Below are 27317 nucleotides of genomic sequence, written 5' to 3' on the forward strand. Positions count from 1 at the left end.
CTTCTGGTTTTCCATAAGGTTTTAGAACCTCGGAAAAGAATTCAAAGTCATGACCAGTCTAAAGAGGGCAACAAATGCAACAAAGCTTACTTGGCTTCCTGGAGTACTAATTCAGAGTTGGGAAAGTACTCTCCACATACTTTATTACTGTAACCCTCACCTTGGCACAGATGCTGTGATACATTATGGGCACATCCATTCTCGCATGCAGAGGGCAGGGTTCTGAGAAGTTAAGGCACTTGATAATATCACACACACAAAAAAAAATCAACAGCAGTGGTGGAAGTTGGACTCTGATCTGCTGTACAGTGTGTGTCTGGTACTTCTCATCCTCCTCTGTATGCCAGGGTATTTATGAAGTGAAGTTCACCAGCCCTCGTGGCAATCTTGTGAGACATCTCACTCCTAATTGTCAGAGGAGGCAACTGAGGTTCAGGGAACTTAGGTAGCTTGCTCAAGACCATATAGATGAGTGAGGAGTTGGCAAAGTCTAACCCTCTGTCAGGAAACACAGTCAAGAATAGCATGTGTAAATAGGTTCAGAGGGAAAGCATTAATGACAGTAGCAACTTGAAGATGACTTCACCTTTGACATTAGATAATTAAATAAACATTGTCACCATCCATACTGGAGTGTCTGTGGCTATTATAAATGGTTAATATGATGCCACTGCTCACCAAATAACACTAAGAAACCACATGTTGGGGTTGGAGAGATGGCTCATCGCTCAAGAGCATGTGCTACTCTTGCAGACAATCTCAATTCAGTTTCCAGCATCCACAACGACCTGTAACTACAGCTTTGGGGACATCTGGCACCTCTGGCCTCCATAGGCACCTACCCTCACTTTCACATAGCCCAACACAGACACATACATTTATAATTAAAAATAAAAACTAAAATATAAATCTTTTTTAAAAGGAAGTCGTATGCAACCTTATTGCATGAAAGCAGAAATTATGCATAGGAATGCACCCAGAGTCAGAAAATATACAAAAGGAATATACCTTAGTTAAGATTCAGGATAATAATTGCCCAAACATCCTATCAAGTATAATATTGAAAACACAAAATGTGTATCATAGCTGCTAAGAAAACCAGGCTAAAGGAAATAGAGAAAATAATTACTCACTTTAAAAAAATCTGTTCTTCAGAGTGGAAAGAATGCATTTGCAAAATAATTAAAGGGTGGGGGAGATGATATTTAGTATAAAAATTTATAATGAGAAAGAGCAAACAGAAATTCTAGTGAATAAAGATTTGACATGGAAAATTCAGAGTCGGTCTCTAAATGGGAATTTTGCACATTAGAGAGAGCTAGAGGTTCCTTTTATTTTTTCAATAAAATATACCCCACTCCTCTGCTGCTCAGTTTCCATGGTGAAAATCTAGGAGTGACTTTGAAAATTAATATACAGGTTTTTGGGGTTTTTTTGGTGTCATTGAAAAATCAAATCTATCATTTAACAAACTGTCTTCCAACCATTCACTCAAGTGACATTTCCTTGGAACTTGGGAATTTTCACATTACTTACACCATGGAGCAAGAGATAAAAGAGTAAAGCGGTGCTTTGTAATGGGGCCTGCCAAGAATCCAGCAAGGGACCATGTGCTGGGGACTCCAGGAATGCCAAGGGAGAGAGCCTCATGGGAAGTGATGGAAGAATACATCCTGAAAGAAGAGAAGGATCTGGCCTGGGAGACTTAGACGGGGAGAGCAGGGCAGAAATTGTGTGACAGCTAGTGAGCCAGACTGTGTAGAGGCCCGGAAAGAAGAAAGCATGACCAATTTGTTGAAAATTCTGGTGGCTTCCCTGCTCCAGCGGCTGGCAGCATCTCTCTTCCCATCAGTACCATTGTCCATTCCTACCTGCACAGTGGCAGAGCTGTGCCATGAAACACTCAGATGCTCCAGCGGGCTGCCTCAGTTCAACTTCCTAGTTCGGCCATTTGGTATGCAAAGCTGGGTGACTACTTCACTTACGTATCCTGTCCACAGCTCATTTTCTCCTGAGGATGGTGACCATGGACAGGGCTCTTGTGAGACATCTAGACTTCTAGGTTGGGAGCTCTGTGGCACAGGATCTGGTACACAGCCAGCACCACACTGAAGTGGTAACTTGAGGGCACCCCCCACCCCCAAGTGTTCTTGCATTCGCAGTCAGGAAAGATGGTTAGCCCCTCTTCTACCTTCACAGTCTTCATAGGCTAAAAATGCAGGACCGTAGAATGTAGTGACTTGGAGGGGCTTGACTACACAGTGGACGTTAAATCATTTCCATATAATTGGGAGAGGTAGGGGAGGAGAGTTAGAAGGGAATTTTGGCCTTTGTTAATCTATATCCAAAGCAGCTAACAGATGTCACCAAGAGTCTGTCTGAGATCTCACCAAAGGATTAGTCACAGAGTCTGGAATAGGCTCCAGAGTCCCTGATCCCCATGCAGGCCAGCTGAGGACATGGCATGGAATGCAGTCTTTCTGAGAGGGGGCATCTATAGCTTCTTCTGGTCCCTGATGAGAGATAATGCAGTGGTGAAGGGCAGCTATGTGGGGTCTGTGCATAGCACTATATCAAACCCACAGTCCACAGGTACAGCTACCCATCATAGAGCCTGCGGAACTCAAGTAGAGCTGGTTCTGAATGCAGAGTTCAAAGGTTTTGGGATACAGCTCCAGGTGCTCTGGCTGCGTACACACATGCTTCCTACCTTTCTGGGCAGATTTTGGGTTTCCTCTGAGCAGACACAGTGTTTCATGACTGTTATGACTCTGAGGGTGATGGATGAGTTGGTGGAGAGCCCAGTTGATTCTGGCCTTTGCCAGGTCTGGTTTTGGTTCCAGGTCCTCTAGGCTATGAAGTGGATATTCTCTTTCAATCCAGAACCAGGATTCTGCCAGAACTTCTCATCACTAAATAGTTCTCCCAGCCCAGCAGCCAGGTTGGAAAAGACCCACTGTCTCACCTATCCTGGCTCCTCACTGGGAATGGTGACCATGAAACCTGCTAAATGCTCAGATGGCTTCCCTATGTCCCATCTTCTGGTGTAAGTTCTGTTTTCTGTGTAGTGGAAACTTCTGCCCTTGCCTTTGATTTTCTTGTTTCCATCTTTGCCTAATCTACTCATGGATCAACTTTCACACAAAGCCTTCTTCTGAATGATTTCTCTCCCTAAGGTATTTTGGCTTTCTTCTGGAAACTTGCATCATAGTATTTATCACTCTGCAGTGTCTTCTTTTTATGAGTCTCACCCCTTAGGGATGAATTTCTTAGTGGCAGAGGATTGGCTTTTTCTTTGTATTTTCGGTGTCTAGAAATGTGTGAGTGAAATGGAACACCGCTCCACCACATAGAAGAGTGAGCCTGGCCAAAACCTATTGTATTTCAGCAGGTGCAAGGCTTGTACACAAAGCATGGTGGATACAAAACAGAACCCATGGGCCTGGAGTACATTGGCAGCTAGAGAGTCCAAAGCATCAACTCAGTGCTGGGAAGGGAACCCTGGTGAGGAGATAATGTATCAGGGGCAAAGTGGCCACCACTTTCTCAGGATTCTGGAGTACAATGCTCATTTTGTGAATGAAACCAGATATGGTGCCAGTGACTTGACTGTTGGAATTCTATATTAAACTGGTGTGAACGCTGTAACTCTTTCAGGACAAATATGGAGGCTCTTAGTATTGTATAGGTAAGACATGTTGTCTAAAACACTTAACATTTAAAAATAAAAACAATTTATATTACAACAAAAACAATACCCGAACACACGCCACTTTAAATAGAGAATTTGTAAGACCTGCATTACAGCACTGAGTTGAATTTCTCCAGATGACTTTATAGCCATGGCTATTTGCCTCAAGTGGCACACTGACTCTCTTAGGAGGAGTTGAGTCCAGGGTGAACACACAGAAGCAGTGAACTCAAACAATGCCACCTTAGAAAGTGGACGCATGTGCAGACTGAGTACTGCCCGAACATTAAGGGATAAGGACATGGCTTCCTTTGAGTTATTAACTCTAAGAGTTACAACTGTGTGAGCAAACTCAACCCTATCTAAGTGCAGGTTTGATGCTTTGTGAAGTATTATTAGTTAAGCCACAATTTCTTCTTCTTCTTCTTCTTCTTCTTCTTCTTCTTCTTCTTCTTCTTCTTCTTCTTCTTCTTCTTCTTCTTCTTCTTCTTCTTCTTCTTCTTCTCCTTCTCCTCCTTCTCCTTCTCCTTCTCCTTCTCCTTCTCCTTCTCCTTCTTCTCCTCCTTCTCCTTCTCCTCCTCCTCCTTTTTCTTCTTCTTCTTCTACTACTACTACTACTACTACTACTACTACTACACACACACACACACACACACACACACACACACACACACTCAAACACATCACAGAGATGGGGGGAGCACAGAATATACATCTGTGCTATGTATACCTGGCTTTACTAATTAATTAATTAACTAACTAATTATTAGCACTTGAAATTGAATCCAGGACCCCTCATATGCTAGTAAAACACTCTACCATTGAACAATACACACAGGTCTTTTACTATGATTTTTATTTTAATTTGAGATAGAATATCATTAAGTTCCCAAGGACAGCCTTGAGCTTTCTCTATAGCCCACGCAGCCTTGAACTTACCATCCTCCTACCTCTGCCTCCTAAGTAGCTGGGATTATGGCCTGTGTTACCCAGCTTGGCTTATACTTCATTTAACCCTTTGGTTTAGGATACATTAAACAACAAACAAACACACACAAAAAGCTCCAATTCTTTTCCCAAATTCAACAAAGTAATAGAATCATTCAATCAGTCTTACCCTGAGGTAGTTGAGGGTGAAGTTTGTTAGACCCATCCTGGTGATATTTTTGGACAGCTGATCCAGGACCTGAGGATCTTGTGCCTAAATAGAGGATGGGGGAGAGGGAAATGACATATTTCACTCCTATGAGATGGTCTCATGAAAACATTAGAATATGTTGCTGCTGCTGAGACATGCACTCTTGACACCGTTGATATTTTTTTGGAGGGACAGATTGCTGGAGACAATTTAATTTACTTTTGGAAGTCACTTGCATCTAGTCCTCAAGAACTCTTTGAGATCATTTCTGCAAGATTAGGAAGCCAAACTGCCTCAGATGTGCATTGGATCCAGGGGAAAAAGATGTTGCTTTCTATGTGAGAGACCCTGGCCCTATGTCTTCAGATGGGAAGTCACTGAGCTCTGCTGGAAGGACTCTAGTCAGAACCAGAGGAAGAGATGCCTCCGAACTTGGCAAAGCTATGCTTGCTCCCTGCTGAGACAGGGTGTAGGACCCATTCAAAAACCTGCAGCTACCACAAAAATATATGATATAATAATATATCATGCCAAAATCCAGTGTGTGTGTGTGTGTGTGTGTGTGTGTGTGTGTGTGTGTGTGTGTGTAGAGTCTCTCTCCACTCTTGTGTGTGGAGAAAGAACTTTAGCTTTCTTTCCCACTCGGTTAAAATCAATGTCCTCAATGCTTTTCATCCTATAGGATGATCACATTTATCAAAGTATCATGGGATGTAAAATGGCCCAGATCACCCCAAATGTTATATTTGGCCAGGGCCCCAACAAAAAAAAAAAATTCCTTCTGCACTGCATTTGAAAGTGAGTTACTCGGTTGATCCTCCTCATTCTGCTTCTATCTCATCAAATTGGTGCCATGCATAGGGAGCCTTTTCTCCATGTCTGTGCTCATGAAACCACATCAGGTATAACTAACAGAACCTTAGTTTTGTCTGTGTTTTTTATTCAGTGATAGTCTCATTCTTATTTGTAATCATGGATAAAAATATAGATGAAAATGACCATGCAGTAACAGTTTCCAGTCAATTTTGAAATAGAGTCTTTATGGACAATGAGCCTCGGTGGGAAGATCTGGCCCTATGTAGACCCACTAAGTTGTGTCATGGCTAACAACAAGCAGCTTGCATTGTAATTGGACAGCAACCAATGATGGAAGAATGCTTTTCCACCATTTCTGCTGCTGCTGAGAACAGATCACCAACACCGACTGAAGTCCTATTATGATCCAAGCATCATTCTGAGTGCTTTTCAGTCATTAATTCTTGATTCTCAAGCTGATTTTCCAAGGCACACTCACAACCACACCAGTGTATAGATGAGGGACTAGAAGTCCAGAGATATCATACCAATTGTCCAAAGGCACTCATGAACAGGAATATAATCTTGAGTTCTCAATATATGGCCTCAGCTCTCATCCACACACTTCTGATGCCTTTTGGTGTATTTTGAGAAAAAAATAATGGATAAACCAGACTTCTTCCAGAATAGTGGAAGGTGTGAAACTGGCTTTGAAAGTTCTAAAGGACTTGAAACATGGTAAATCCAAAGAAGTGGAAATAGGTGTGCTACAGCAGAAGGCTTGGGGTCACCAGAAAGGGCAGAGACAGGGTATATAGGAGGAAAGAGAAGGTGAGATCAGAGGTCTAGAGAGACAGCATGAGGTCCAAAGGCTGGGTGACAGAGTTTTGAACTCAGAACCAGGTAGGTCACAATCTTATTTTGCCATATTTGGATTGAAAGACACACTGGGCTTTTTCCTTCCATACTTTGGAAATAAAAATAATAATAAGTCAACCCTTGAGTGACAGTTATAAATTAAATTTTCAGCACAAGTCCTGGTTTGGTAAATTCTATAAATGGTATCTGAAGTTATTTTGTTCACTTTTGATTTCTCAGGGCCAAGAATAAATCAGGCTCATGAAGTCTGATTCTGTTGCATCCTGCTCCCCCCATTCCATCCAAGCATCATAGTTAGGAAGAGCCGATAGATCCAGAGTATAGGGGCCTCACTTCCGGTAAGATGGTTCTAATCAGAACTGGAAGCTGCTCTCCTTCCTGTTTTAGTTCACATTCTCATTACAGGTAACAGGTTCATACACCCAGGTAGAAAAGTATCTTGTATAGAGCTACTGCAACTGAAGAAAATAGAAACCATTCATCAGGGGAACCCCACTAACATATAAAAACCTCTTACAAATGGAAACAACGAAGGCAAATAAGAGCTTGTGCATTCAAATGGTTGAGAGGAAGACTCAATACTTAGAACTAATTGTGTAATAATGGCAGGACTTTGTTCAGACAGAACTGGGTTTCCTTGCTGAGTAAGATGCAGTGGGAATAAGAAGGAAGGAGATAAAATAGAAATGATATTACTTACGTGCATGGCTAGTATGCTTCTGGGGACCAGCTCCCTGTACTGTCTAATGGTAAAGTGCCATGTTTTTATTCTCATGAGGTCATCAAACGTGAACTCCAAGATCAGCCTGCCTTCTGTGCATACCTGGGGGTGACAAACAACACACTCATTTGCTATGCAATTCATACAAGCAATGGTTTGTAGCTTGCATCCATCAACAACTCAATATAGTGTCTGTTGAGGTCCTTGGGCAGTGTCTCCATGGTACACAGGGACAAGTATCAGCTCTAGGGTTAGAATAAACAGGTTCAGGAGATTGTTCAGTTCCTTGCTAGCCACAAGTACCAGACACCAATGAAACTTTACATGCTTCTGATTTTTCATCTGGAAACATGGGGCCTAAATCCATCTTCTAGTGACATTAGTTCAAAACCAACTAGTACACAGTTTGGTTTTCTCACCACCTTTCATTGTGCCCCCCAATCCACTCCTCTGTTTTTGTTCAGAAAGGGGCAGGCCTCCCATGGGTATCACAAAGCATGTCATATCAAGTTGCAGAAAGACTAAGCATCTCTCCTTTGTATTAAGACTGGCAAGGCAACCAAGAGCCAGTCAAAGCATTGGGGACAGCCCCTGCTCCCACTGCTAGGAGTTCCACAAGTAGACCAAATTATGCAACTGTCACATATATGTAGATGGCCTAGGTCAGCCCCATGCAGGCTCCCTGGTTGCTGGTTCAGACTCTGTGAGTTCCTATGAGTCCAGGTTAGTTGATTCTGTGGGTTTTCTTGTGATGTCCTTGACCCCTCTGGATCCTACAATCCTTCCTGCCTCTCTTCAGCAGGACTCCCCAAACTCAGCCTAATATTTGGCCATGGATCTCTGCATCTGTTTCCATCAGTTACTGGATGAAAGCTCTGATGACAATTGAGATAGTCACCAATCTGATCATAGGAGATGGCTAGTTCAGGCTACATATCCTATTTATTAACTGGGGTCTTCCTTATAGATTCATGGGAGTTTCCCTTGCATTAGGTTTCAACCTGACCTAGATATATCCCCCAAATCCTTGGTTGCCCTAATTTGGGAGAAAGTTTCCCTTAAGATAACTCATGCTCAAGCGTGAGTTACTACAGAGTTACCCATCAAGAGTACATCTTCCTTTCTAAAGAGGAACTCCAAGCGTTAGTATGCAACACAATGCACCTGTACCAGTCACCGATACATAGAAAATATAGGGTTGTTTAAGAAAATACACTATACACATCAACAATGGCAAGTCCTTTTTTTATATTACATGAATGGATGGCTAGTCTCTCACCTTCCTAAGAACACATGTGATTAATAAAACATAACAGAATGCTAGAGTGTCTCTCTTCCCTTACAATCAATGACAAAGGCATTTTTAACTTTTCATATTCATATGGTTCTTAGCACAATGACTTTGAAGAGAAGAAAATAATACAAAGCAACACACACTATTGTCCTGTTTCAACTATGAGACTGTAAGTGGGGGATAACACAAATAGTTACAACTAGTTAATAAACCCATATTAGTTTTGGGGAAGGAGTAACATAGTGCGTGGAGGCTTTGAAAACAGATGTTACTAGATTTGAATTTTGACTCTACTTTTCTCATTCTGGAACTCAGGGAAAATCAAATGTGCCCCACACCATCCAGTTTCCTTATCAACAGAACAGAGGCAGTAACATCATTAGAAAGAGTTATTGAGAAAACACATTTCAGGGAATTCTATATGTAGAGTCCTGGCTACTGTGCCTGGTACAAGTGTAAATGGTGGTAAGATGCATCTGAGCAAATAACATAAACAGAACCAAAGAGAACAGAGAATTCAATCCTGGTCGCCAGGCTGTACATCCTGAGTTGTAGATCATAAGAAGTATCTCTAGGGATTTGTTGGGAATTCATGGGGACCGAGCTTTTAGACTCCATCCATTCTCTCCTTTTGCTGAGTTTCTACTCAGACTTTCTGGGGGAAAGATTTCCTAGGTAACACAAATATGCAAACTTCTGAAAAAATATGTAAAAAGTAATCTGTAAATCTATGGTCCAGGAAGATGTGGTTAATAGTTTATATCAAGCTTTCATGAGATATGGCTAATCACTCTCCTCTTGGAATAATACAATTTTGGAAGTTCTGACCATCACAGGCAATGGTTGGGGGCTTTCCATGTACTCTGATTGGAGGAGATACTTTCCTTATACAAACCAAAACTTGTCTGGGAGAAATACCATGGAGAGTTCAATAGGGCATTGCTCAAAAGAGATGCATTTGCCATGTTCATTTTATCAAAGATCTCTGGGAAACAGTGAGATAATTATTGATAATCTGGGTGAAGACCTCTACCTCAGATCCAATTAGCAGAACTTGTGAGTAATTTCCGACATGTGGGCACCCTGCCCTAAAACTCAGAGAGGGCTTGTCTGCTGAGCCTGGCATCTTAGCTATGAGTGTTATATGAGTAGAAATGGAGATATTGTCAATGTTCCCAAATCATTCTTCCAAGCACATCTTAAGCACTAGAATTAATTTATCAAGGTTTTCAAACAAGTATCATGAAGATTAAACCAAAAACTCTTTACCCCCACCATCAGGGTGTTAATTTTATATAGGTAACCTGCAGTGACAACTTTCACAGAAGGGAGGTTGTGAGAGTCAACTATCAATGGGAAAACACATATTTATGGGCTATACTCTTTTTTAAAGAGATGGTATTTTTGGATGGTCAAACAAATATTAACCCATTTAAATGTCTGGGTTATTATTAGTATTGTTGTCGTTGTTATTACTGTTGTTATTAATATTAATAAGACATCTAATCTATTTTCTGTCTGCAAAGCACAGGGTCAGGGCAGATGAAGGCTCTGGTTTGCTTCTACCAGAACCAAGTTTCATGATGACAAGATAAACTTAGAGTCCCGATGGACTGCTTAATTGGAGCATCTGCAGGTCAGCTGTGTCTTCTGTTCACTCTGATGTAGCAAACTAGTTGGGTCTTCTTTTGCAGACAAACTGTCTCAGGCCTACAAAATGGAAAATTGCCACAAGTCTTGGGCTCCCTTTGTAGTCAAATGGGTTCACTTTATCCAGGGCACACTATGGGTAAAGTGCGAGCCCTTAAAACTGTATCTCAGTTCACTATGACAGATTTTTATTAAAGGGAACTAAATGACTTCCAAAAATGAAAGACAGAGGAGAATTTTGGACATTGCTCTTTTTTTTTCGAAGTGTTAATACATACAGCACCATCCTAAGACTTGGAGACCCCCTCCCCTTCCCTGATGGAAGCTAAATGAAACCATAGGTTTCGAGGATTGTTTTCCATGCAATCATCAGGAAACATAACAGAGGTGCATATGAAGGAATGTATGTCTCCTTTGTTAGGAAATATAAAAAATGAGCATAGCTAATAAAATGGAAGTAATGTTTTTCTCACTTCAAAAAAATCTGTATATTCTTATTAATGAATACAGTTAATGCAGCTTTTATCTAACATTGGCCTTAAAAAAAAAAAAAAAAAAAACAAACCTGCCTTTCTGTTGGAATCCAAAAATCAAAAGGGTCCCCAATTAAGAAAACATTTTCTGTTGTGCTGAATTCATGTTACCGTACTGTGAGCTCTGACATTTTGTTTCTGTGGTAACCAAAATCAGCTGATTAGTTGGCATGGCAACAGAAAAGATGTAATCCCAGCAGACACACTCTAATCAATGCCCCCAGCACAGATGGTCTCCGGAGGATCAACAAGAAAGAGGCTGGCAGGCATTCAGTTGATCACGTGCTAGCTTGAGACTAGGCCAGGAACAAGAAAAGTAAAAAAGAACATTTCTCAAACTACCCGGTAGCTTTTTAACCCTTTGCTGGCTTTCACTAATGAAGTAATATTGACTGTGCTGTTGTATGATTCAACGGTTCCCACAAAGCTTCTTTGAGACAACGTGTGCATTTTTTCTTAAAGGTGATAATGTTTAGTTTTCTATCTTTACATGTAAATGGCATGGGTGGAATAGAGAATTTAGAATACTATTTTAAAAAAATTTTGAATTTTACCTAGAGATATCATATATAAAAAAGTGTATGAAGGAGATATGATCCTTAACACGGAGAGGAGATATTATATACTATAATGTGATACACAAGGTAAGAATGGGGAAACAATTGTCAAAAATCCAAGTGAGTAGCGTTTGATTAGAGGAAACTTATCTAATGTCCTTCCAGGTTATACTTGGTAGTAAATAACTTCATAATAAATAATTTAGAAGAGAAAAAATCCATAAACCCATGATTGCAGAAGTGAGGAAGGTATCCAGTAGTGTCTATAACTATTGTTTTAATTTGCAAAGCCCAGGAATGTAGCATTTACAGTGCCTTTCTCAGCATCCTCTTCACATCCTTGAATATAACTCAAGAGTCTTTGACTCCAAAAGGCTCCCGGCATGTTCTTCTGATTATTAAGCCTTGTTTTCTATTTGATTTGAAATTGAAAACATAAAAGAAAGGCTTTATTATGTGCATTTAAAAATTCCAATTACATATTTATCCTTAATCTATAATGTTCCTGGTATCAGGAAATTACAAAATGCTCACTGTACCCCTGAGGGATAGTTAATATCTGTGTTGATTAGGACTGTGGCTGATTCCTGATTCACTAGTTGACCAAATTTTCATAAAAGCAACTCAGTGCCATCGGGTCAATGCTATTTGGGGAGAAATGGTTATGTGATAGTCTAAATTAGAACAATGTGAGCTGCCGACACATAATGTGCTCAGTAATACCAGGACTAAGACCCAAATGTCAGCAGTGGTTTTAGAATCCCCTTTCTCTGTGGTACCAAGAAGCCATTGTTTGTTTAAAATAGCCATAGTGTTTTATTACCCGAAACGGAATTATTTTTAATTAACAGAAGGAAAATTAGGAAGGTTCTTAGAGTAGTATAGCAAACATCAAGGGGTGGAGGGAGGGAGGGGGAGAGAGGAAGGAAGGGATGGACGGAGGGAAAGAGAGAGAAGAAAAATGAATCCTTTGAATCACATCAAATTTCCTAAAAATAAATGTGCATAATTAGCATCTGGATTAAGCCCCTATAATGAAACTGCATGTCCTAGAAAGAGATGTATTTCATCAGAGTACTGAAATATTCATTACAGGAATAGGCAAATAATACTGCCTGCCCTGGAGCAGAATGACATGGGTGGTCCAAGTAATTGATGCTCTCAGAGCCAAGGAGTTGTGTTCAGGTCTTTCTAGTGATTGCCTTGTTTTCCTGGAAAGAAACAAAACCCACTGAACTCCTGGGGAACAGAGGGTACATTCCAGAAAAAGAATGCAGCCAAGAGGAAAACCTCAGTGTCTTAACTAGAATGAAAATAGCACTTTGTGGGGCTTCATGGATTCCTCAGAAGAGGAAGATTGGTCTAACCCAAGTCTGAAATATTCTATACCACAGCATCAGAGCATCTCACTGTGTTCATTTGTGTGTTATAACCTGACCTGGGAAAGAAAGATATTGACTAAATATATCAAAAAGGCTGCTACAAGATGCTTTTTAAAAATTCAATGGCTGAAGACATTAAGCCCAGTTTCTGAATGTTGGAAAAGTTTTATTTAATTATCATATTTTGTTTCTCTTGTGTATATGATGTAGTATGTTTTATATGACTCAGCTAAAAGCATTAACACTTGAGAGGGGAGGGGCCTCGTTCTGCAGTACTCAGACTTTGCAACCATAGAAGGGAATGGGGGTGTGTTCATCTTATCTGCCTGGTTATGAAAATGTCCGATATCTTCTAAATGAGGTAAGTCATGGGCAGATTAGAGCTTAATCTCAATGGCCATTTCCTTCCATAAGCGAAACTCTTTCCAGCACAGACTTCAGCATTCTCATGAAGCACTTCTCCGAAAGATTCCTTTCCACTCTGTTTCAGTGTTAGGAAGAGAAAAGCCCCAGTCCTTGCCCTATTAAAAATGCCTCTTGTCAAAACCAAGATGCCATGGAGTCAATGGTATTCTATGGCTTGTCTTTGCATTGAATAACCATATCCTATGCCTTTGGTTTCATCCACCATCATGGGCACCGAGAAAGACTGAAATACACTAGTGTGGTGGATGACACTAATATGAAACATTGAATTATTATTCTTGAAGAAAAATTGCACAAGCTTCACATTTCCAGTTTTACAGTTTGATTTTTGGTAATTAACCCTGATAATCCAACACCTTTCAACTAGAAAGGGCTGTCAGATATCTGTGCTTTGTTCTAAAAGAGATAGCTGCTATCATTAATATCACAAAATAGATTCATGCAGAATTTTAGTCCATATTAAATGAGTAAGTTCTCATTAAAGCAAAATTCTGTGGGGCTGAAGCACAGCTCACTGGCAAAGCATGCGTTTAGCATATGCAAGGCCCTGAGTGTGAGCCTCAGCACACCAAAAATAACTAAACAATAAGCTGCCATTTACTAGATCCTGTGACTATTTGGTTATTACTATGTTTTTCCCACTTGGAAGGGGACATACAGTGATCTTGAGCTAATACTACCCAGTGGTTCTCAGTGAGGGGGATGATCCATATGCTGATATTCCAGCCATGACAGATTACTGGTGCAAAATAGGATGATGCTGAGTCAATGCTGCTTCTGTTTTACATTTCGTATCCTTCACAGGCTCTGAACTTGGCCTCAAACATTCTGTTGTCTGGCCCTCCCCCTCTTCTTTGACTCTTAGTTTTATAACCCGTTTCCATTTCTGCTGTGGCCATTGCTGAGTTGCTTGGGTGACACACTTCGCAATCCTAGAGTCTCTGAGACCATGATGAAGCAACCTAGCCCTGTACATGCCTTTTGTTTGCAGATGACTTCCAGATAATAGTTAAAGTGTAATTAGTGAAATGTCCCCTTTGTTTGTTCACATTTGAAATTTCTTAACGCTTTCAAAATAACCAAGCACAGATACTGTGTGTGTATTCCTTCAGCTATCAAAGGCTTATTTGCATAAGAAACAAAAACTCCGTGTTAGCTGCTAAAGAAAAGAAGCAGCTGAACTCTTTTCCTTTTTGGTATGGTTGTACTGGAGCCCGGCCCCTACCTTGGTGAACATGGGCTTCCCATGCTGCGTGACCATGGCACACTGGTCGCAGTCTACCGTGATGGATGAGTTGTGGTAAGACTCCTTTGAGTGTTTGAGGATGTAATACAGGTCGGTCACCCCTCCTTCAAACACGGTGCTAAAATAACGAGGGATGAGGGTCCTGCCGATAGCTGCAAGAGAAACACAGAAGAGCAAGCTGTGAACACACATATCCAACCAATACCATGAACCCCCACCCACACTGTGGCCAGCTGGATCCAGTCATCTTTCAAAACTGTGCCAGGAGCCATTTCTCTTTCTAAACAGCCATGACCCATCTGGGTTGCAAGTAATAAACTATAATCCCTGACTATTTGGGAAAAATGGGACCACCATCTTCCTGAGGTTTATGTCCATTGAAAACCATAAAATAAGAGTTAATAGTTGGAAAATAATGGGGACAATGCACTTATACTCGGGGCCTCATATACACTTTTGAGTGGACATATTTTATGAAAAACAAAAGCCAGACAACCTGCCTGGCTTGTCCAATGTGCTATTTACATCTTAATTACCCAGCTATGTGGTTTGTTTTTATAAGCAGCAAGAGCATAAATTTTAATATCATGTTGCCTTTTAGTTTGTGAAATATATTGGTATTTTCTCTTCGGATTTTCAGAAAACACAAAAGAAAACAGGAAATAACTAATTAAGACCCAAAAAGGTAACTGTGAAAAAAAAAATTGGTATGAAGGATTCAAAGTCCCAGGACTTGTAAATAGTCTTGAGATTCGCATATGCAAACATCAACAAACTTGCCTTTTCCAATAGTGTGTCTCAAGCTGATCTGAAAAATGGGGAATCTCTGATAAGTAACCTCATTCCAACCAGGCATCATAACCACATGGATTCTGATTTTTAACTGCTTTTGTGCTACATAAAATATATCACTGCACTAAAGGGCCCAGTATTAGAGAACCTGATACTTCTGCTTGCTCTAAATTGTTCTCCTCCATTCCATTAGAGTTTGAGCAATTTGAGTAGCTGGGTCTTTCTGATATATGATGCTTCCCAACTCAAGACCAGCAGTCACTTCAGTAGTGATTTTAAATCCTCTTACAGTGGAAACCCCAACTCATAATATCAGGAATTTTGCTTATGTGCAGATGTTAAAGGCAAAGTCCTAAAATCAATCTCAAGCAATCCAAAGTTTGTTTGTTTTTTTAAAATAAATCTCTCACATCTACTATATAATACCTCTCAAAGACAAAAATAATATTTAGAATAAACTACCAATGAAAGCTTTAGCTAGGAAAGATCACATATTATTTCCTGACAGTTTAGAATATTTAATTTCATTTTAAAAGCATCACTGTTAATCCAGTCCATATGGATCTATACCTCTTTTGTACACGAACTTGGAAGAAATAAGTATAAAGAGAATTATCTGCCCAGCTGTTTTGTGATATGATCCTTAAAGAACTTGCATCCAGATGACAAATCTTTGAATAATTTATTCCATTGTTATTGCTTCCTATTTGCAGCAGGTAAGATCAATCAACAAGCATGTGATAAGCGAGTGGTCCAGGATCTTGGTGATGCTATCCCAAATAATCCTTAGATATACATTTCCTAAATACTGACTAATCCCGAATATTGCATGTTCCTTCTCTGAATTTCAAATTCAAATGAGACTCATTTGAGCCCAGCACATCCCCCAGCAAATGCATAGCTAATATTAGAAAGAAAACTTTACGGAGCTGGAGACCTCATTGTACTTCACCAGACAGATAAAATTAATTGAATATACTTCAAATGTTCTAACTTAAAGCTAATTACCATAAATCAGCTCAAGTATTTTGACAATTTGGAATCTGTACTATTAAGAATAAATACACACCATAAAAGTGAAGCTGAAGGGTGAAATATTTCACTATAACATCCAGGGAATTGTCACATTAAAAAAGATTACAGCAAATAATGGCCAGTGGACTCATCACATTGTAGTTTATTCTCTATAAATCATATACACTTTAATTGCTCTATGACATACTTTGCTATATGTTAACACAGTTTTATTCACAGTCTAAGAAAAAATGAATGAGAAAAAAATTGCAATTCCTTAACTTTAACCTTAAATTTGTAATGACTTCCTCAATCCCAGATAACGCCCAAGCCATATGGAAACGTACTTAGAATGAACCATGGCTCTGTGCATTGAACAGTTTCTAATACCTTAGGAAAAAACTGGAGAGTGGCATGTGCTGCCAGGCCTACTTCCTTCATGAGACTGCCTTATTCTGTTTCCCAGGTCTGATTGGGAATTATGCACATAGCCCCCTTTATTCAGAGTGGGGGCTGCCACTCAGGTGACCCAGGTGAACCATGGCAATGCTGTCTGTGCCTGTTATACTTTGACTTCCCTCGTTTGGTTCCTCTGGTCCTTGTGATCTGCCTCAGTTAATAGAATGTGGCACAGCTACCAAGGGTCAGTTTAAGTGACACCTTAGGAAGAACTACGAAGTTCTACCTTAGTCTTCGGGACTCTGCCCAGCTATGCTAAGATCATTCTACCATGAGAAACCCAGCCAGCAAATGTGGAGCGGTCACCTGAAGAAGAGAGTCCTCCATCCACCACCCAGCACTAGTTTTCAGGAGTGAGACCATCTCAGAACTACTTAAAGATGTTGTCATAGGGAGCAGAAATGAGACGCTCCCAACAAGCTACTTCCTTGCAGAATGATTAATGAAAAGAAATAGTTGCATTTCAGAATCTTTCCTGCAACAAACAGGTAGTTTTCCCACTAAGAACTTGTAAATCATGGGATATGGAAGTCTGCACACAAAGAGAAAGCAAGGCCGCATATTGTCAGTGGACTGATTTGAGTCCTTATCTAGGCTGGAAGTCCATTTATGGACCACATGCCCTCCTGGTTCTCTCCCTCTTCCTCTTCTTTCTTGTTCTTCTTCCTTCTCCATTATTTTTCTTCCTTTCCTTTTGGTCTCAAGATAGTTACGTTAAACTTCAGTTGTTTGCAAAAAGAGAAAGCGTCATTAATGTGTCCTGTTCCAACATGGAAATAGTAGCTGACACGGATGAAAAGAAGTGACAGAGGGGACCAAAGACAAGAGTTAATGGAGTCTCTATTTGCACACACGCTGTGCAGAGCTGCAGGAGATGAAAGGGGATGTCAGAAACTGTATTAGTTTCCCACTGCTGCTGTAACAAATCACCACAAACACAGTGGCTTAAAACCTCACAAACATATTATCATCTCAGAGAGCCAACGGTCAAACACAGGTCTGGCTCAGCTAATGAAACGGTGTCAGCAGCTGTGACTTCCCTTCTGGAGGCTCTGGGGAAGTTGTTTTCTTGTTTTGTTCTTCTCAGCAACTACAGGCCGCCTATATTCTTTATGTTTTTTTTTTTTTTTCTCATCTGTAAACCCAGCAGCAGCAGGTGGGGCTTTTGTAAGGTTTCTTTTTTTTTCCCCCTGGTCTCTATATCCCATGTTTGGTCTCTAACCATTTACACTGGACCCACATAAACAATCCATGATAATCTCCCCATCCCAAAGTCCTTACTGATCAGACAGGAAGGATGCTTTGGCCATATGAAGGGGCATTCATGGGTACAACAAATTTAGGATATAGATATCTCTGGAGGGTCATTATCCTGCTTATCATAGAGATAATGCTTGAAAAGGGCAGATATTCCATAAAGGAGACAATGATAATAACACACGTATGTGCGCAGGCACGCACGCACACTGCAATATATAAATTGTGTGTGTAGTTAGATGTGGTAGCTCACATTTATAATCCCCACCTTCAGGAAAGTGAAAAAGGAGATGTGCCATAAGTTGAGGCCAGGCTAGACTACAGAGTGATGCTCTTTCTTCAATAAATGAATAAACAAATTGATTCAGTTCACCAGAGCAAAATCCACGCGTTCACCATCAACCCACTGCATAGCCATGCATTTGCTTTGTGAGCATTCTCTGAGCTTGGAGCAGGTAGGTGTAGAGCTCCATGGTGGTGCTAGAAGCATGAACACAGACCTTCATCCCATTTCTCAGATTCATTTCTATCAGGAGAGTTAACAAATATCTAAGTGTTCATAACGCAGTGCTATAATTCATAATGCTTCAAGTTGGATTTGTGATTTTGAACTGTTCACCAATATTTTCTGAATCCCAAGTCCAGTGCACAATTTTACACTGTGGAAGCACCAAAGTTAGCACTTTCTATTAATGTGTAAAACCATGCAACCATATAGTACAATCTAATGAACTACTTTGAAGATCTGGGAACATTTCAGAGATTCGGTCATCTCTTAACTCATCAGCCATGTCAGTTCTGACTTAGGTTCACAAGCATATGCTAAACTTACCCTTTAAACCTATGTTTTAATTCCCGTAATTGAAATAGTTTTAACATCAATATGCATAAATCTATGCCATATTCCTACGAAAATGCTTTAAATATTCTTTGAGTGAGACAAAGATTATAGCAGATAATAAAAAGCATTCTATTTTCCTAACATATTTAGATCAAAGACCCTCAAGTTAGAAAGCATCAATGGGTTGAGAGTCATGAACACAGGAAGATTTTCTGTTATGTTAGGTAATTGAAATATACTATATATTATTTATGTATATGTTCATGAAAGAGAAAAGGAAATCGCATATTAAATTATTCATGGACTGAAATGTTTACAAAGAAAGTTCAAATACTCTACTTTGTAGGTAAATATACTTAGTCTGGGAATAGCTAAAAATTTATTCATAGCTGTTTTGGATGTTGAGACCTGGACTCAAGTTCTTTGTAAAGTTTCTATTGTTTTTCCTTCCTGTTCCCACTTATACCCAACTGCTAGAAGTTCTCCATGAGGAAGTTGGTAGGTGCATGTGGAGCAGAACCCAGCTTCTATTCATATAGAGTTTCTTGGAGATAGCAGCAGACACATTTAGAATCCAAATGGTGTGGCTTTGGGAAGTAATCCAGCTAGTAAAGGACTTGAAGTACCAGCATGAGGACCTGAATATGATCTCTAGAACCCACGTGAAAGTCCTGGGGTGCACTGGGAGACAGAGACAGGAGGGCTCCTGGAGGGCTTGCTGGGCAGCCAGCCTACGTGGGTGACTCCCCAGACACACTCAGGTAAATGCTAGTCCTGAGGATCAACACCCAGGGTTGACCACTGGCCTTCCTGAGCATGAGCCCACAGAGGCACATGCACCTCCTCTCAAACAAAATAAAACTAGTGGGGAACTCAATGAGAAAATAAAACCCATTAAGGCATTCTTTTCCAAACAGAAACCCCACCTTATAGGACATTCTATCCCTAATATTGATTATGAAAAACTTTTCTCAACTCTTTTTTTAAGTACTTTTTACAAAAAGATTTATTTATTTAATGTGCACTTTTTTTTGCCTGCATATACTCTGTGTGAGGGTGTCAGATCCCCTGGAACTGTAGTTACAGACAGTTGTGAACAGCCCTGTGGGTGCTGGGAATTGAACCCAGGTCCTCTGGAAGGGCAGCCATAGCTCTTAACCTCTGAGCCATCTCTCCAGGCCCTTTTCTCAACTCTTAATGATGTTTATAGGTAATTGACATGATAAGATCATACACAGAAATAACCACAGGGGAAAATATTCACAAATTGACATGATAAGATCATACACAGAAATAACCACAGGGGAAAATATTCACATTGGTAATCAAAGTACAAAATTAAAATATTAAATAAAATCCTTGTGAGGTTGTAATGAAATAGCATATGCAAATACTTTTAGAAAAGTGGGTGTTGAGAATTGCTCCTTATCTTGAATTCCTCAACTCATTTAAGTTTGCTAGGTGTGACTCAGCCTTGCTAGGTTCCCTCTTCAAACTACAATTCTGAAAGTCCACATGTTATTTGTTTTGGAGTTCTTTGAGTCCATCAAGAAACTATTGTATGATGTAAGATCTCTTGATTTGGGGGTCCATTAGTTACTAAGTTGCATACTGTTACTTTCTGTGTTTCAAAGGCAACTCAATTATGAAAACTGAAAGAGATTGAAATCTGATGAAAGTGGGGAATGAGAGGAAGATTTGGGGCTAACAGTGTTCCAGGGTGACTTAACACTTAGAGGCTAGTTATCAATGATTTTCCAACATCTAAGAGAGAATTACACAACTACACATCAATGTTTCCTGATAGACAACATTAATTATATTAAAGTCATTGATTATCTAATGATATTTACAGTTTTTCTAAACACGTTAATGAGTAAATTGGTTATCTGTACCCTGGTTGCTTGGACCACTCTGTGACGTCTGCTGTGTTTCACGAACGCACGTGGAAATTCTCCTGCAGTACAGTGGTAACATTAGGTAATAAGTGGAGATTCATTAAATTTTAGACTCATTTGTATTCATAAATCTGTGACTGTATTATGCTAACATGTAAATGAAAGTGCTTCTAGGAGTGATAAAAACAAAACTTATGATTTCACACAGAGAAAGTAACCATTATAAATAGTCAAAACAATGCAAATAAAACACAAGACTTTGACTGAGGTGGTATGATTTGAGCCAGATTCCCTTGTTCTTGAGAGAGGGGAAGCAAGTCAAGCTAACTTGTGGCTGCAGACTGTTGTAGTTTTCGTTCTAAGATGGCTTTGATTTATTTTCTCTATCAAGGCAATTTGATTTAAATATCTTCTCTCTAATGATATCTCTTGCTTCTTCAAAGACTCATTCATTTTATCCACACGTATTAAATACATGCTATGGGTGAGACATTGTTCTGAAAGTATTCAGGCAGAGGATTTAGGGTGTTAGCAAGTAGTGTAGGCTGGGTAGCCAGGAGCATGACTGTGAGGAGGTGGAGCTGAGTTTTAATTGAAAAGGTCACATGAAGATCTGTGATTGGAGAGGGCAAGGTCTAGGGCTCAGCAGTAACTCTGGACCTAGGACAGGCATGAGTTTGGATCAAATGTGCTTGATGGATTATGATGTCACCAAGAAAACCACAATGTGGTAGGTGCACTATTCAAGAGAACAAGCTGATAGGTGAAGTCAGAGACAGAATCAGGAAAAGGCTGAGCAAGGGAATCACCCTTTGTTCTACAACATGACACTAAAAGGTTTTCGCCAATGACATCTTGTGATGAACCAACTCTGTTCTTCCTGCATATAGTAGCCACTGGCCAACACAGTCCCCAAATTCCATACAGATTTTTTTTTTTAATATGCTGAGAAGTATGATTAGGTATTTTTTTTTCTGCCACTGAATCCATTAATTAAAGACAAGGAGATGATTGTCATGGCTTCATCTGGCATGAGTTCCTCTGCTGTGCAGAGCTCACTCACTATTGACCACAGTGCTATTTCTTAGATATTGAAACTTTGTCATACTTTATATCTCATAAATTTATTTCTGCATTCTTTACATTTTTACGTCAAATTTTTTATAACAATACATTTGAAAAAAATTAACCTTAAGAGTCTTTTGTTAAGTTCAAAGAAATAAGAGGGACATTGGTTCAATTTAATTTAGGAAGAAAGGCATCTTTTAAATCTTCCCATACAGGATTATGAGACCCATGCCCATTAATTTAACTATTTTTGTCTTAAAAGATTTCTATAGATCTCTACAGAGTGTTATGGGTAGGAATACCTTTGTTTCTTAGATACATTTAAATATTTTACATATGTTGAATGGTGTTGTGATTTTTTTATTTATGTATTTATTTATTTATTTATATTATTTATTTAGCTGTTACATATACAGTGTTCTGTCTGCATGTAGGCCTGCAGGCCAGAAGAGGGCACCAGATCTCATTATAGATGGTTGTGAGCCACCATGTGGTTGCTGGGAATTGAACTCAGGACCTCTGGTAGAACAGCCAGTGCTCTTAACCTCTGAGCCATCTCTCCAGCCCCAGGTGTTGTGATTTTTAAACCATATTTCTAACCAAAGCCTATATCTGAATTCTTCTATTAATATAGTTTTTAGACTAAGTGTTGAGTTTTTGTCTTCAGTCCAAAACTCTATTAATATAGAAGCACTCAATTAAATATATGTTTTGATTAGAAATATGGTTAAAAAATCACAGCGCCAATCAACATATGTAAAACATCAAAAATATTGAGAAATTTGCTCCATTTCTCCTTTCCAATTTCTTGGTGCCTTTCTTGTCTTACTGCAGCAGCTTTGGGAGAGGCTCCAGGAAGAAGCAGAAATGTTGAGTGAGTGGACATTCTCCCTAACCCCTTACCATGCTTACGAACTGACTCTAAGATTGGGGGGTTCTACATGTTGTCTTGAGATATTACTGGTTGGGGAAAGAAAATTTTCTCTAGTCTTGATATTCATTATGTTTTGCTCTTGAATCCTGATATGTATTTAATCTGATCAAACATCTTTTCAATACTACTCAGTTTTTTTTAGAAAAATTACTAATATATTTTCAAGTGTTGAACAACCTTCATCTACTTAGGAACAAATTTTACTATTTGTTCATATGCATATGAATCCATAGCTGAAATTGTTATACAAATTAATATAAAAATTTATTTATTCTTCAGCATATGTTAGTGAAAATAGAACTCTACATGAGCCATTGTACTGGGAACTAAATTACAGTGGCAAGATCAGAAAAGAAATATAGTTAATTCCAGTGGTTCCCAGAAACATTTCCTAAGGTTTCTGGAGTGTTAAACATACCTACAGCTGCTTCCATATTGAAATGTTTGATGTGTTTCTCTCGTTTGAATAGGAAAGATCTCCACTCAGAGCAGCACTGATTAGTTTCTGATTAATGATTATGAATGGAATTTAACATATGTGGAAAATATAATATAAAATACTAACAACTATTTAATAAATATAATTAAGTTATCCATAATTATATTTGACACTCTCATTTCAAAGGTCAGCAATCTGATGCCCAGGAAAGTAAAACCATGTAAGTGCTTAGCATATGTAGAATTATTAATATACCATTTTTAATTTTTAATAATAATTTTTATTTTCTGAAATTATATCATCTCTCTCCTTTCCTTTCCTCCCTCTAAACTCTCCCAAGCACCTCTTCACTTTCTTTCAAATCTATGACCTCTTTTACTTTAATTTTTGTTATACACACAGAGACACACACACTCCTAAATATCTAAATATAACCTGCTCAGTCCATATAATGTTACTTACAGGTACAGGATCTCAGGGCTGAGCACTTGGTATTACATAGCCAGTTGATATGATTTTCCCTGGGGAAGGTCATTTCTCCCACTCTCAGCATTTACCAGTTGCTTATACTTCTTTTCCTGGGGATGAGATCCTGTGATCCTTCTCCCTTGCTGTGATCCCAGGGATTAAATCTGAGGCCTTATGCATGACAGAGAAGCACCCTGCTTCTCACCCAAGTTGTTACATTTTAGTCACGTAATAACCTAGCAACACCAGAGGCACTTGCTAGGTCTGTTCACTAGACCTGACCAATCTGTAGACATGGAGCTGGACCTTATTTTCTATTGGGGACTGCTTTGCAGCAGAGTTCAAAGAACATTGCTGTTGTTGTCAATATTTCAACAGAATCAACATCCGGATAGGAGATTTGTCTTTAGACACGGGCAATAAAAATCAGGCTATGTGTAACTGTGCCCTATCTCCACCCATGACGACTTGATGCTGGACACCCAGCAGGAGGTACCATAGTCTTCCTCTTCCCTCATGGTTTGGATGGAAGGGCCTTGGCTTGTGCCCCTAGGGCCTCAGAGTGACATGAGGGGAGTTGTTACATCTGAAGAAAATGAATTTGGACTTTGGAATAAAAAAACAAAAAACCTTTCTATGGTTTTGTGCTACTGAAATAGGAAGGCTTTTTTGTTTCAAAATCTGATCCTATCACAGTCATGAGTAAGTCTCAAGTGCCCTGGCCACACTATATCCACCAATACTGTCAGTAACAATATCCATCAGTACCTTCACCTGCTCTCAGATCATCTTTGATTTTAATATGTCACATAGCCTTCTAGATATTATATGTATAGACACATGACATCTAGATAGATGTGTGTATCTATGTATATGGTGGTTAGCTTTAGTTGTCAACATGATATTCCGGGCTAGCTGACTCATTAGCATCTGAGCAAATTCTCTGCATCCACATCCCATCTCTACTTTGCATCACATCTGGCTTTTTACTTGGGTTCTTGGGATGGAACTCAGGTTGCCTGGCATTCACGGAAAATGCTTTTAGCTCCTAAGCCATCTCATAGGTTTTTTTTAGGCACCACCCAAGTATGGCTTTCATATCGAAGGACATAGAGAAAACTTTCATATTTTTTCAACAACAGTGTAGACAACAAGAAGGGAAACACACATTTTTATTTCACTAGAAATCAACAGTTACCCTTTGAGTTGTTGCTACTAATTCATTCCCACTTACTACTGTCAAATTTTAAAACTCTGCCATTTATGTCACAGGGTGTGCCTGTGCCCATGTCAGCAATCATGTGTCTGTGATGATAACAGTAGGCACGGGCATCAGCTGGCTAGGTCGCTGCTGCAGATGAACCATCCCCACTGACTGCCTCCCAGGGTCTCCAGCATTTCATTCCAACCCACTGGCATTGCTAAAAAGAAAACAATGCTGCAGACTTGAGAAGTTAAACAAAAAAATCTTTCCTTTATTCTCAAACTTCAGAAATTCTCATGAAATCATTTCAGCATGCTTTACTGGGCTGTCCCAAACTCAGCCTGGGGGAGACGACCCGAGTCATTCCATTTCACATTTTAATATCAGCACATTTTGTCTGGCTGACAAAAAAGCAGACGTGTGTTTGTGATTTTCAACTGAGTCCAGGCCAGGAAGCAATGGGCTTAGCAATTCCAAGAGTGGCGAGGAGGCAGGCTTGTTTCTGCTGAGGGAGGGCAGGCAGGTAAAACTTGGCCCTCTGGAGGGCTGGATAGCATATCCAACAATCCTTCAAAGGTGCTAAGTGGTCACTAAGATAGACTCTTCTACTTAACGCTTGTCAGAAGGGTCTGAAGTCACAGAAGTCTTTCTGATTCAAAACTAAAGTGTCAGAGTCCTGTGTCCTTCCTCAGCATTGATGGCATATTTGATGTCATGGGAAACCTTTCTCTCCCATCAAATCCCATTGTAGCCCTGCACCCTTTAGGGGAGTAGTGCCCTTTTCCCATTTTATTTTCCAATGTCTCCTTTGTGCTCTGAAAGCAACTGTAAGCTTACACAAGCTGGCCATTGATGGGTCTTCATTCATATGCTGGCTGCGCCCCTTAGACATGTTGTGACCTTGAATATGATCTTTGCCCTTTCTTTTTTTGTTTTTCAAGACAGGGTTTCTCTGTGTCATTTTGGTGCTTCTCCTGGAACTCACTCTGTAGCCCAGGCTGGCCTCAAACTCACAGAGATCCGCCTGGCTCTGCCTCCTGAGTGCTGGGATTAAAGGTGTGCGCCACCACCGCCCAGTGATCTTTGTCCTTTCAACTCCAGTTTCTTCATCTGGCCAGTAGGATAGCAATGACCAATGCAGTGAGAAGTTACATGTACTAACACCACACATGCATAAGGTGGCAGCACAGAGCCCATGTTGGCTAAATTCACACTGATTTAGTTTTACATCCCTACCTTCTCCATGCACAGACTTTGGGACTCAGTGTTGAGCTGTACTTGCTAATTCTATTGTCTTTCAAGTGTAACTCCCGGACAACATTCCTGAAACATTTAAGTATCATAGCACATTGGTCGTGTCAATAGTTACTTAGGAGATATTTGGCAAACGAATGTAGACTTGGGCTGTCTGTATGGATTTCCTGTGCAGAGAGGTCAGGCCACTTTCAATTCAGGGCTAGGAACTAAGACAGTGAGAGGAGAACAACAAGAATTTATTTTGTTTTTCAAAAATATTTTAATTTAACTTCTTTATTTATGTGTATGTATGTGTACCTGTGTATATATGTGCACAAGAAGAGGGCATCAGATCTCCTGGAGCTGATTGTGAACTGTCAGACATGAGTGCTGGGACCTGAACTCTGGCTGTCTACAAGAGCAGAGAACTCTTAACTGCTAGACCATCAATCCAGCACCAAAGCCAGAGTTTTAAGGGCTCCGATTTGGAATCCTCACATTTCATTGCTCAAGTACAAAAAAAAAAAAATCATGATTTAGAGACTAACCATTTTGAAAGACTAAAGCTGAGGTTGAATTTTGCAAAAAGAAACGATGCCTCCCATCTAAGACTTCTTAGGGTGGGTAGGGCTTCTGTCTCACATTGATGTATACAATTCCCAGACATCCAAACTCCATATGGAAAGCACACTGCTTAGCTAAAAGAGTCCAAGTCAGCATTCCAGAGACATTTTACAAGGAAGCTAAAGTCTTTGGAAATAAAGAGCAGTAAAAGAAGGTCGGGTTCACATTCCACAGCAGTCCGCAGGGGCCTGTGCTTCTGACCCTTAGATGGTGTCGACAAGGAGAAGAACGGCTATTCTGACAGAATTAAATGTTGCATAGGCTTCCTGGCAGCAGGACACAATGGCTGACTGTATCCACCCACCTGACAAAACTGTACAGGCACCAGCTGCCGGGGCTGACATTCTGTGTACGAGTTTTTGGTGAAGCCCAGGGATGCAGGAAAGAAAAGGTACCACTTGGTATCCAGTGGGCAAAGACTCAGCATCAAGTGGCTGGTGCTTGTGCACATTCATTGATATCACTCATGGGCTAAATATCATATGTGCCTCAAATTCCCACCACTGTTTAATCCATTGCTTAAAGCTCCCTTTTCCATTCAGTGACAGTGCTGTGGCTCAATTCATAAAATGAAATGAGACTTTGGGATTACACTCTATTGCCTTTGGGAAGATAGAGAACTTTCTGATGAAGAGATAAGGGGGGCAGAGACAAAACAAACATCAGGAACTGAGAACAGGGAAGCTAACCCAGGGTAGGCATAGCTCTGATATCTTCTCTGACTCCCCTCTTCCTCTTCTGATTATGTTAAGACTATTATGAAGGTGCAGG

At 39.9% G+C, this 27317-nt stretch overlaps 1 protein-coding gene across 12 annotated transcripts in view; it reads right to left on the reverse strand.

Annotated features, from left to right (window-relative positions):
* Positions 1–27317, reverse strand: part of Ldb2 (LIM domain binding 2) — a 345475-nt gene that overhangs the window by 51805 nt on the left and 266353 nt on the right. For all 12 annotated transcript variants that reach the window (XM_028865852.2, XM_028865851.2, XM_028865858.2 and 9 more), the window contains exons 3-5: positions 14292–14464; positions 7204–7326; positions 4809–4892 (exon numbers count right to left, since the gene is read on the reverse strand). In XM_028865852.2, the coding sequence (XP_028721685.1) occupies positions 4809–4892; positions 7204–7326; positions 14292–14464 (380 nt within the window). The remainder of the gene's footprint in view (positions 1–4808; positions 4893–7203; positions 7327–14291; positions 14465–27317) is intronic.

This window comes from Peromyscus leucopus, chromosome 10, assembly GCF_004664715.2.
Source record: "Peromyscus leucopus breed LL Stock chromosome 10, UCI_PerLeu_2.1, whole genome shotgun sequence".
NCBI lineage: Eukaryota > Metazoa > Chordata > Mammalia > Rodentia > Cricetidae > Peromyscus > Peromyscus leucopus.